Raw genomic sequence first — 12,509 nt, forward strand, 5'->3', positions numbered from 1 at the left:
GCGATAAATGTATCGCCGTCGTAATACAGCGACTAGATTGTGTGAGTGCATCTCGAAACGCTGTCTGTTGTGATCGAACTCACTATTAGGCAACATATTTTTAGTCAAGTACGTGCCTGAAAATACACTTGCAACAACGCAAATTCTGTGCAGAGGCAACAAGTGTGTTTGTTGTCTGCTGGCGTAATTGTACACTACGACAAGTGCATCTACATGCCCGCGAGAGGCAACAAAGCTGTCAAGCCAGCAGGGCGAAAGGTACATTTTGTGCTTTGAAGCGAAGAGATTTCGTCTTGCTAATGGTGCGTCGCAGCCTGGCAGCCCCGAGGACAGCACGGCAAAGTTCCGCAACAAGATTTTGGGGTTAAGTGCCGTCGCAGAGCAGAATTCAGCAGTTCCATCTTTTGATGAGCACGGTAATGGCGTCGAGCAGAAAGATATCGTTACTCAGATGAACGAGGAGCTCGCCAGAAGACAAGTAAGTGCGTCGACTGCACACTACATGCGTTTGAAACCTTTTCTTACGCGAACGTGGTGAATGCAGGAGACTTATGTGCGTCGAGAACGGCAGTACAAGGTTAGGATTAATGAGCTGGAGGCTCTGCTCTCAGATTCTCGCGCGAAGAAAAGTAAGGAAAATACGTTGGATGCATCGATGGATCGTGTGCGCTCCATGCATCGGAGTATTCTCGATAGTGTGGACCAAGTGCAGGACCGAACCAGCAAAATTCTGCAAGGCAAGTTTGTGAAGCATCATGACTATTTGACATGGAACTGACCTGTTTTACTGAAACTAACCAAAATAGAGCAAGAAAAAGATCTTCTGCGAGCTTTTCGAGCACGACTGTACAGTGTGCAGGAGGAGCTTGAATCGGAGAAAAACAAGACGGATGATGGTGCGTCTGCGTGGATAGAGAAGAGCAAGCAGCTTGAGACTGAAGTAGAGTGGACGAAGGAACTGGCGGATCGACTCGATAGGTTAAATCAGAGCTTGACTCGAGAAAACCAACGGTTAAAAACGCAGTTTTCCACGCAAGAGAACGATCGCGAATTTCTCGTCAAGCAACTTGTGACGGTCAAGAAGGACAACGTGTCGCTGCGAACGGAACTTGAAGGCCTACGCCAACAGTTAGATCAGCTACGGGAGTCAGGACAACCGCAACAGCAACAAAACCATCATCACTCCCAGTCGCAGGCACTGTTTGCCACCGCCTCCGCGAGTTCCCTGCCGAAAGTTCATTATCGAGACTCAGCAACTAGTCTTGCAATGGCTCAGCGACCTAATACGGCGGGAGTCACGACGCTGACGATGGCATCGGACAGTGACAACCGGTACAAGGAAATAATCAAACGGTTGAAGCGGTTGCTGGAGGTGGAAAGAAGAAATTTGCAACAGGTGCGCACAGCATACAAACTCGAGTTGCAAAACCACACGGAGCTTGAAATGGTTATCAAAGAGTGCGTTCAAGACATTCGCGGTGAGATTGTGCACGTCTCGCAGCTCCCACTCGTGATGCCGTCACACAGTAGTGGCAGTTTGCTAGGCAGTCCTCAGCACGGGCGACAATCTGAGAGACGTATGAGCTCTTCCGAGAGGCAACGACTGGTTGAGAAGCTGCTGGAGAAAGAGCAATTGCTGAACTTGCTGACGACCAAGGCGTTCCCTGTTCGCAACGAGGCGATCCGATTATCACAGGGGAGGCCGTTTCACCAGACGAAGTTGCCAGGTTGCTTTCGGACGTATCGAATTATAGTGATGGTAGGGAGAGGCAATAAGCAACGAAAGTGTAGTGGCTGCAGCCGAACGTGAAATGGGAATATCTCTAGTGCGTGCCATCAACGAGGTGTCCCCACGTAGCTTTTAGCACGAGCAGAGAACATTGTTCAAGACAGCACAACTTGGGTTGCCTCTTGCAAAAGTTTTGGCACATGTTGAAGTTGATTTATAGCCGGAATTTCGATCACCGAATGAATGCTCATTCGGTAGATTCATGTTGCCACGGGTGACAATTACGAAGAAGGCAAAGGCAAAGAAGACATCACAGTCTGGGCAACAATAATTATAGGCAGCTTTTGTTGCTGGCAAAGCACTCCCAGCAAAAAGGCCGGCAGAGGCAAAATCAATGACAAATTATCGGATACTATTTACGTCCTTTCAAGATCGCAATTATAAATCACCGTCTGCGCGTGCGAAACGGTGCGCAACGCTCTTCATGCTCGCAAGCGTGCTAATGAGGCAATTTCATCTTTCACTGGACTCACCTTGCCACGCCGCACTTCTTCTTGCATGTGCTTGCTTTTTATCCGTTGGCAGTGCAGCCAGAAATTCCGTGACAACATACAAAGTGAACGTTGCCACAGGCTCACCTGGCAACGGTGAGTTCAGCCTTCGTCGTTTCGTGCCCGCTGTTGTAGGCTCCGCCTGTTTTCCAGAAAATTGCGGCATACAATCTTCCATATTGAAACGTGGAATTTGCGTGTTTTGGCTTTTTGCGATCTTTCTGCCGTCGCCAGCATCGATCTCATTCCCAAAGTTGAGCTCTCTCGTTCACAACCATAACAGTCCATCGCAAAAATACCAGAACCAACTTTGCCAATGTTGCAGCATTCGGAATCTCTGGCGCCGCTGAATCTGCAACTCGTTTCCAGCCTCGAGGACGTGTACATGCAGAGCCCCGTCATGAGCGATGGCCACGCTGCGCGGGCCCACGCGGCCAGGAAGAGCGCCTTCCTGTCAATGTCTCCGACGTGCAACTTCGAGGCCTTCAGCCTGCACTTCCACTTGCCACTCAAGGTGGCGGCCGAAAAGTTCGGAGTCCGTGCCACAGCCTTCAAGAAACGCTGCCGGGCCATCGGTATTCGTCACTGGCCGTACCGTAAGGTGCGCAGCCTCAAGCGATCGCTGCAGGAGCTCAATCGTTGCCAGGAACAGGCGCCGCTCAGCGACAAGCAACAGGCGCAGTATGCCACATTCAAGTGCCAATTGGACAGACTCATGGCCCCGGAGACCTACGGACTGGATCCGTCTGGCCGTCTCGGGCCACAACACCAACAGCTCTTGGCCTGCGATGACGACGACGAAGACGCCGAGTCCGAGAACGACAACGACTCGCTCGCGTCACAGAGTCCGCGATTCGGCACTGAACTGGGCTTCTACGACTGCACCGTTAGCCCTACCGACGGGAATGCCAAGACCCTGGGCGACGTCATCCCCGCCGGGTCTGCCCACCTCCGTATCCGTAGAAGCCAGGTGATGCACTTGCCGCCGGCCCATTTGTCGTTCTTCGACAGAGGTCTCAAGACCGAGCAGGACTTCAACGAGAACTACTACGCTCAACAGCAGTTCTACGGCCACTTTGACAGTTTGGCCAAGTCGAGTTCGGACAAAGCTGCTGACCTCATTATGAAGGCGTCGCCCGCCAGTCACAAGAAGGCGTTCGTCGAAGACTACCCTCCCAGCGCCTTTGACAGCGCAGATCTCGATTTCCTGCCTTCGGAGACCAAGTATGCCGACGTACGGTCTCTGAATGATGCGGACGAGGAGTTCACGGCCCACGCGAGCCAAGTGGACTACAGTAGTGAAAGGTTTTTTGACGACGTGTTCTTGCAAATCTCGCCGGACTACGGCTGCTTGGTGTAACTTAGCTCAACATGTATCAGCTTTGGATCGAGGCTTTTCAAGCGCCTGTAGGCTGTCCTTATACGCTGTTATTGGTCCAGTATCCTGCTTGATCGCTCCTCGAAGGCATTTTTAGGATGAAAAATCAGAAAAGAGTCTAGCAAATGTCCAATACTACAGTACTTTAGTATGTACCTCCCCCCCCCTCCAAAAAAAAAAGAACAAAGCCTCATGAAGCTTTCGTTGTGATGCAGTTCCTGCTTATCTCCTTATTTTCTAATTCTTTCACTGCAAGCAGTTTATCCAGTGCTACCGGAAGTAGAGTTACCCGACCCAGGCAAAATGCCCAAATAGTCCTTCTTGTTGCGCGGATACCACTTGTAGTACGAAACCAGCACGATGGCGATAGCAAGGCCCAATATCACCAGCAACAGCAAAATTCGACTGGTCAATGCCTTGCACGCCATGGATCGGATGTGACCCTTCGCTTCATCGGTGTCTTCTTGCGTTTGTGCGACCTATTTCGAAGCAACAGAAGCAATGTATCAGTTGCAGCTCGTTTGCGCTGGAGCAATAGTGTAGAGCGACGTACGTTTAGCTCCGTATGCTCCAGTTGATTGCGCTGCTGCATCAAGTTGTTACCGACATTCTCCGCTGCAATTCAGATAATCATTCGATGATATAAACATTTAAAAGAGCATTGAGGTCCATACAAACTCGTACCGATTGCTTCCGTTTGGGCCAGGGTGCGTTGCGCTTCATCCAAATGACGAGCATTTCTATCATGTAGAAATAAAGCAGCTCACTGTTAGTGATACTGACCCATTATTATAAAAAACTAAAAGAACTCAAACCTGTCGACGCGTTCGGCGCAGCGTTCCATTTGCTCTAACTACGCGAGATCATGTACAAGAGGTAAATCAATTACCAGCCAGGATTCTGCAAAGGTTCACGCGAGGATTACCGTGCTGGCATCCTTCCAGGAATCGGGCGATGTTCCGACACGAGCGTCGCCCACCAAGATTTCCTTCTCCAGCGAGCTCTTCAAAGTTGTCCATTTGGTTCGACAGTTGCGCACTTGTTCCATTCTCTTCCTCTTCGCTGCAGGTGTCGAGCCGTTTTTCGCTTCAGTCTCCAAAATGCGAATCTGCCGACGTAAGTCACCGCAAAACAAGTCAGGTGTGGTCAACAAAATCCGTTTAAATGAACACATCGTCTCGTACGAATCGTTCGACTTCGTCAACGCAAGTTTTCGCAGTCACCACGAGCTCCTCGCGCTTGGCTACAGCGATAAACTGTGAGCTGCTTGCAGACTACATAGTTACGCAGTCATCAGCTTACTTGGATCGGAGGCGCGCGCATACTCGTCGATGGCCTTGAGTGCCTCTTCTCGGGCATGTTCATAGTCCTCAAGATACCCGTCGAACATAATGGCCAAGTGCCTGTGTTCTCTGCAATGGGCATGATGGGTTTGACCAACTGTGGACAAGGTTATTTATGGGACGAGCTCCAAGGACACACCGTCCCGCATACCACTGAGAATAGAAAGTTGTGGCACCAAATTGTTACCTCAAAGCTTATCAAACTGGTCTCTAGCTTTTCAACTAACAGAGGATAGAAATGACAAGCATCCTATCACCTCGCTAGGCTTAGACACCATGCAATGGCAGCACGCAAAATGCTTAGTACTCCTCATTCTTCTCATCGAAGTCCTCATCGTCACCCTCGGCCGTCTCAGCAGACACCTCCTCGTAGTCCTTCTCCAGAGCAGCAAGATCCTCACGAGCCTCCGAGAACTCGCCTTCCTCCATACCTTCGCCCACGAACCAGTGCACGAACGCACGCTTGGCATACATCAGGTCGAACTTGTGGTCGATGCGAGAGAACACCTCAGCGATGGCGCTGGTGTTGGAGATCATGGCCACAGCACGCTGCACACGGGCCAAGTCACCACCAGGCACAACCGTCGGAGGTTGGTAGTTGATGCCGCACTTGAAACCCGTAGGGCACCAGTCCACGAACTGGATGGTGCGCTTGGTCTTGATGGTGGCCACAGCGGCGTTCACGTCCTTGGGAACGACGTCACCGCGGTACATGAGGCACGTGGCCATGTACTTGCCGTGACGAGGGTCGCACTTGGCCATCATTGAGGTGGGCTCGAAGGCGCTGTTAGTGATCTCGGCCACCGACAGCTGCTCGTGGTAGGCCTTCTCGGCCGAGATGACGGGGGCGTACGAGCTGAGCATGAAGTGGATACGCGGGTACGGCACCAGGTTCGTCTGGAACTCGGTGATATCCACGTTCAACGAGCCGTCGAAACGGAGCGACGTGGTGAGCGACGAGATGACCTGAGCAATGAGACGGTTCAGGTTCGTGTACGTCGGGCGTTCAATGTCGAGGGAGCGACGGCAAATGTCGTAGATGGCCTCGTTGTCCAACATCACGGCCACATCCGTGTGCTCAAGCAGCGAGTGCGTGGACAGCACCGAGTTGTAGGGTTCCACGACAGCCGACGACACGAGGGGCGACGGGTAGATGGTAAAACCGAGCTTGCTCTTACGGCCGTAGTCGACCGACAGGCGCTCGAGGAGGAGCGAACCAAGACCGGAACCGGTACCGCCACCCACGGCGTTGAACACCATGAAGCCCTGAAGTCCCGTGCAAGCGTCGGCCAGCTTACGGACGCGGTCCAGCACAAGGTCGACGACCTCCTTCCCGATGGTGTAGTGGCCACGCGCGTAGTTGTTGGCCGCATCTTCCTTGCCCGAGATGATCTGCTCCGGGTGGTACAGCTGCCTGTAGGTGCCCGTGCGGACTTCGTCACACACAGTAGGCTCCAGGTCCACGAACACGGCGCGCGGCACGTGCTTTCCCGAGCCTGTTTCGGAGAAGAAGGTGGAGAACGAGTCGTCTCCCATGGCGCTCGAGTCGCTGGGGATCTGGCCATCAGGCTGGATGCCGTGCTCGAGGCAGTAAAGCTCCCAGCAGGCGTTTCCGACCTGGATACCGCCCTGGCCGAGGTGAATGGAGAGAATTTCACGCATGTTGCTTTAAGCTTAGGCTTGAGAACTTGGTGGTTCCGAGACAACTGGAAACGTTGTGAGGGCGCTTGCAGTCGAGTTGGAGAATGAGGGAGAGGCGGGAAAGGGAGTGGTGGCGCGCAGGTTTGAATGTTTGAAAAGGAGTTTTGACGAATGGAAAGGCATGAGGGATGCTTTTTGACCAATTGACATTGCGTATCGTCCATCTGCTGCACCCTTTCGCCCCTAAAGAATGAATGCTACTGTAGGTTCAACCAGGGTCAAGCCTTATCAAAAACATGTCAATTGGTAGCGTGGATAAGCCTTATTGCCGTTTTTGACTTGCTGGTCACGACGCGCTAGTGTCTTGCGGACTGTCACGGGAAGAGAGGCAGCCAGAAAGTGAGCGATTCGACTACCTCGGCACAATTATCAACCGTGTTCGTAGAGTGCCATTATCTGGGTTTCTTGCCAATCAGGGCTCCGGATTATGGCATGGTCTTGTCAATAATTGCTAATGAAATCATAAATATATTTATTTCGTCGACATCACGAATGCCGTAAATAATTTATTTGTAGAAAGGCCCCTCTACCATAATTTATGAAAAGATTTCTTCATCATTATGCTATTCATGGCATTTTCATTGAAAATTGACTCGCAAAACGCTAAGCATCACAAGTCGCTGTGCTCACTCTTCTTTTCGGACAAAGTAGGCAAATTTGACAGGAAAAAGTAACACAAATTAGTTACTCCACCAAGAAATCCTGAGCGATAACTATGGGTTGGCCAGGAATGTTATTAGAGATCACTCCAATAGGCAAGTAAGACAGTACACCTCACCCTCACTTAAGAAGTCCTCACTCCAACAGGCAAGTAAGACAATACACCTCACCCTCACTTAAGAAGTCCTCCCAATAACGTGTTGGTGCTCGTATCCATAAGGCGATGCTGGTGGGGGAATTGATTGCAACTTGGGTAGTTTCTACTCTCAAGTCATCAAAATTGTTTTGAAAGCCACTTGCATTTTCAAGATCCCTATGATTCACAATAGTAGCCTCTTCATACTAACTTGCAGCACTTTACAATGCAACTCTGACCCACGACACCTGAGAACGACATCATTTCAAGTGCTTCACGTGATAAGGCTTCGTTCTAAGATCTGAAATGTGTTTTTGTTTTCTGATGACTTTAAGGTACATAACTTGAAGATACGTTATATAGAAGACTATTTATCATCAGCCTCAATAGGGCTGAAACAACAACTACAACATCAGAGCTAAAGACTCGCAAAAACACGCTGATGGTCTTATTGTACACGCAACCAGTAGAGCTTTGACTAGCGCTGCCTTGAAACGGCAAACCTAGCATCAATAACGAATGCATAAAGCCTGTTAAGCAACGCAGAGCTATTATTCAATTGCCATCAACCCGTTTCGTTAAGCAAAGAGGCAACGTCAACAACTAAGTAAAATAGTGACAAGGGCGTCGGCCTGAGGATGCTAACCGCCATTGCAGCTTCTTTCTTTCTAGGCTCTTGTCCCAGTCAAGACACAACACAAACTAACAGAAATACCAGTCTTAAATTAACCCTGTTCTAAAAGTCCCTCTGCGAGCCAAGGGCATATCACTTTGAACTAGTTCAAAGTAAAGGACGGAACTAGAGAATAAGTTGTAGGACTTCTACAACGGGTGAAGACCAAGCAAGACCATGGACGAGATGAACCGCGCAGACAAAGGCGTGGTATTCCAGGTGACAACACGGGAGTCAACGTACAACACCGAGCGTGAGTACGTGAAGATTTCACTCCCTCGCTTCAGCGGAGGCACAGCCCAAGATTGGCTTAAGTGGAGTCACAAGTTTGGATGTCTGTGTCAGCTAAAAAAGTGGGCACCAGAAGAGAAGGACCTAAATTTGCAGTTGGTACTGGAGAATGAGGCACTGGAGGCGTGGCAAACAGCTTCCGAGGATAAGGATATGAATAGTGTGGCACAGTTTACGAAGGCGCACGCGTTGTGGGGACGGACGTACGTACCCAAATCATACAATGAGCAGTTGGAAGAAGACTTGTTCATGTTCGCCAAGCGGCGTAGTGAGACAGTGTCACAGTGTCACCGGCGCATGAGAGAGATTGCTCGCATGCTTCGAGACTTGCCAACGAGCCCCATGAACTTAGACGACAAGTCAATGATCAGGTACTTCAAGCGTGCGATGCCGAGAGATTGGAGACATGCGTACGAGTGCAGTGGTATCACATTCAGTAGTATGCCGCAATCCGTGCAGTATTTCGAGCGCCTTCAGCAGTCAGAGCGACGCGAAGGACAAGAGAACAAAGGAAAGCCGAAGGCGAGTAAGCCGAATAAGCAGTACGGCAACTACAATGGCAAGAATAGTAGTCATAAGAAGTGGAATAATAACCACACGAACAAAGCGTCGTCGAGCAACAACGCAGAACCAAGTGGAAAGTGATGCAAACTGCATAAGACAGCGTCACATAGTGACCAGGAGTGTTTTACGCAGAAGAAGAACGACAAGAGTAGCTTCAATCAGAAGTCAGCGGCAAAGAAGTCGGAGAACCGAAAGCTGACGAAGGTGGACGACACGGAGTCGGACTACAACTATAGTGATGAGAGCGAAGGCAAAAAAAAATCACCAGCGCGATGAATGAAGCGTCTAAAAGCGTTGGTAGACCAATGCGACTGGGAATTCTGCTCTCGCAGACGAAAGAGAAAAGAGTAGCTCTACTGGACACTGGATGTACTACCAGTTATATTAACGCATCACTCGTGACTGCTAATAAGCAGCTGGGAGTCAAGAAGACCCCTTCAACCATGACATTCGAACAAGTTGACGGTAAACTCAAGTCGGATGGTACTATGGCTGTGAAGTTCAGATTCTTGGACCTTAACTATGGCTCACGCATCACTCATCCGTTTGAGGTGATTGAGAACACCAAGGACGCGATGGTCATTGGTCGCGATTTATTGAGCGCATTGGGTATCATCGTGAACTTCAGAGACGGCAAGGTGGAGTGGAACGGAAACTCCGTGGTCGTGAATATGGGTAATGCTGGGACGTATCAAGAGATACCAGACAAGAAGCCGAAAAGACACCTGCCTGTAGAATTGAAGGAGGTGGAGATACTTAACGAGGTCAAGGACATTAACGATACGTCGGTCAAACCGATGGACCTGATTGGCGATGCAGACATCGACCAAGAGACGTACGACGAGGTCGTGAAGTTGTTAGCTAGCTTTGAGATGTTGTACAATGGGCATTTGGGCAAGATGAAGCTGCCGGATTACGTCTTACCAATTGTTGAGCCGCTCACACCGGTTCATGCGAGACCATACTCAGTACCGAGGAGTGAGGAAGATGCAGCTCGCAAGGAGATACACAGATTGATTACAGTCGATGTGATTGAGCAAATCTTCGACTCGGAGATGGCGTCGCCTGCCTTCTTCTTAAAGAAGCCAGACGGAAGACTACGGTTGCTGACTGATTTTCGAGCGCTTAATCGATTTTTGAAGAGACATCCATACTATGTACCGCTGATTCGAGAAGTTTTAGCAAAACTAGGTGGAGCAAAGTACTTTTCGTCACTGGACGCCAATATGGGCTATTACGCTAGACAATTAGCGAATGAAAGCCGAAAGTACACCGCCTTTTGTACACCATGGGGAAAGCTCCAATACAAGAGACTGCCGATGGGAATATCTACGGCTCCGGACGAGTACCAGGCCAGCATGATGAAGATCCTGGGTGACTTGGATTTTGTCATCGTGTATCTAGATGACATACTGATCTTTTCGAAGACAGCCAAGGACCATGTGGAGCATTTGCGGGTGGTACTAAAACGTCTGAAAGAGTACAATGTGACTCTTAATGGCCAAAAGTGTCATATCTTTTGTAAGTCGGCGGACTACCTGGGTTTTACATTGAGTGCGGATGGAATCCAGCCTCAAAAAAAGAAGATCAGTGCGATAACACGCTTGACAGCGCCGAGAACAAAGCGTGAGCTGAGAAGATTCTTAGGACTGATTAATTACTACAGGGAGATGATTCCACACAAGTCCGCATTGTTGAAGCCACTGACGAGAATGACGTCGCCAAAAGCTAAATTTTGTTTGGACTTCGACAGAGAATGAAGCATTCGAAGGAATCAAGAAAGCACTAGCCGAAGCAGTACTTCTATCATTTCCTGACTTTTCAAAACCTTTTGACATCTACGCGGATGCGAGTGGTAAGCAATTAGGTGATTTGATTCAGCAGGATGGTAAGTTGATTGCGTGCTTTTCGAGAACACTTACGGAGGCACAGAGGAATTACACCACGACGGAGCTCGAGCTACTATCAGTTGTGGAGATCTTAAAAGAGTACAGAACAATACTCCTAGGATTCCCGGTGGTGGTGCACACGGATCACAAAAACTTGATCTTTCCTACAGAGAATTCGCTAAGAGTAAAAAGGTGGAAACTCCTACTGTCAGAGTACCGGTTGACATGTGAATATGTACGAGGAAAATCGAACATTGCTGCAGATGCGTTTTCACGCATGGAGTGCACGTCCGTGTCCAACGAAAACGGTCACAACTTAGCATAAGCACTGTTCAGCGAACAAGGCGAATGTGTGTTGGAAGGAGATTATATTAAACAGTTCCAGAGTACAGACAAGATGGTACAGGAGCTGTTACAAAAGTGTGTGAATGGCACGAGTGACCCGGACTACCGGGTTGAGCACACCATGGGGGCGAGACTCCTTACGTACCAGAAACGTGTGGTAATCCCAAATGCAATGCGCGAAGAACTTGTTGATTGGTATCATCTGAACTTGCTGCACCCCGGATCAAAACGACAATTCCATACCATGCGGGCTAATTTCTACTGGTCGGGCATGGAGAGGACAATCATAACGTACTGCAAGAAGTGCATCACGTGCAAGAGAGCTAAACTGCATGGAGGACCACAAGCATATGGCAAACTCCCTCCAAGAGACCTGAACATGGTTGATCCGTTCGACGTAGTGCATGTCGACACAATGGGTCCCTATGGAGCTGAACATCAGTATGCCCCATCTGTAATCGATGAAGCAGCTCGTTGGCTGGAGGTTTCCATCCAGACAGATAGTAAAGGAAGGATAACAGCGATAAACTTTGATACGACATGGATGTGTCGATATCCACGTCCGAAAACGGTGATTTTTGACAGGGGAAATGAGTTCAATACAAGCGAGTTCAGAGAGATGTTAGCTAGCTACAGTATCAAGCCGAAAGCGATCTCGGCCAAATATCCACAAGCGAACGCTATCTGTGAACGTGTACATTTGGTGCTGAATAATTGCATCAGATGCAGCCCAGAGGCGGATTGGCGCAAAGTACTTCAGTATGCTGCATTTTCAGCACGTGCAAGCTACCACACTATTCTGGGAACTACTCCTGCAAACATGATATTTGGGCAAGATCTGATTACTCGCAAGCTCTATGAAGCAAATTGGAACTACTTGTGCAAGAAACGCTTTGATGCTATTCTACAAGAGAATGACCGTGCAAACTATACAAGACTACAGCACTTCTACCAAGTAGGCGACCACGTGATGGTTCGCATTCCAGCCAAAGACAGAAAGAACAAACACCGGAATGTGGCTAACGCGCCATTCACCATTGTTGCGGTGCACGACAATGGCGCTATTACCCTGGACCAAAGACCAACGCAGCAGCGAGTGAACATTCGTCGAGTGTTTCCGTGCTAATGAGCAGTCAGCATGAAGGCGAGTGACAAGGGCGTCGGCCTGAGGATGCTGACCGCCATTGCAGCTTGAGCTGAAGTTGCACTTTATTTTCTATTCTTTCTGTCTAGGCTCTTGTCCCAGTCG

General features: G+C 49.5%; 4 protein-coding genes across 4 annotated transcripts; 2 read left to right on the forward strand and 2 right to left on the reverse strand.

The window, feature by feature from the left end:
• Positions 1 to 647: 647 nt before the first annotated feature.
• On the forward strand, positions 648 to 1,776 carry PITG_07957 (uncharacterized protein; the record flags this gene model as incomplete). Its single annotated transcript, XM_002904117.1, has 3 exons — positions 648 to 741; positions 807 to 1,659; positions 1,755 to 1,776. The coding sequence occupies 3 exons, from the start codon at positions 648 to 650 to the stop codon at positions 1,774 to 1,776; spliced, it is 969 nt and encodes a 322-aa protein (XP_002904163.1).
• A 762-nt stretch (positions 1,777 to 2,538) lies between these two features.
• PITG_07958 (uncharacterized protein) lies at positions 2,539 to 3,640 on the forward strand (the record flags this gene model as incomplete). Its single annotated transcript, XM_002904118.1, has 1 exon — positions 2,539 to 3,640. One exon carries the CDS (start codon positions 2,597 to 2,599, stop codon positions 3,638 to 3,640), a length of 1,044 nt encoding a protein of 347 aa, XP_002904164.1.
• Positions 3,641 to 3,918: 278 nt separating this feature from the next.
• Positions 3,919 to 5,064, reverse strand: PITG_07959 (uncharacterized protein; the record flags this gene model as incomplete). The annotated part of the gene is made up of 7 exons (XM_002904119.1): positions 3,919 to 4,137; positions 4,212 to 4,273; positions 4,343 to 4,398; positions 4,474 to 4,511; positions 4,584 to 4,766; positions 4,843 to 4,901; positions 4,961 to 5,064. The coding sequence occupies 7 exons, from the start codon at positions 5,046 to 5,048 to the stop codon at positions 3,919 to 3,921; spliced, it is 705 nt and encodes a 234-aa protein (XP_002904165.1).
• A 97-nt stretch (positions 5,065 to 5,161) lies between these two features.
• Positions 5,162 to 6,737, reverse strand: PITG_07960 (alpha-tubulin, putative; the record flags this gene model as incomplete). Its single annotated transcript, XM_002904120.1, has 1 exon — positions 5,162 to 6,737. One exon carries the CDS (start codon positions 6,661 to 6,663, stop codon positions 5,302 to 5,304), a length of 1,362 nt encoding a protein of 453 aa, XP_002904166.1.
• Between the last annotated feature and the right edge of the window lie 5,772 nt (positions 6,738 to 12,509).

The sequence above is a fragment of the Phytophthora infestans genome, genomic scaffold (genome assembly GCF_000142945.1).
Source record: "Phytophthora infestans T30-4 supercont1.12 genomic scaffold, whole genome shotgun sequence".
Taxonomy (NCBI): domain Eukaryota; phylum Oomycota; class Peronosporomycetes; order Peronosporales; family Peronosporaceae; genus Phytophthora; species Phytophthora infestans.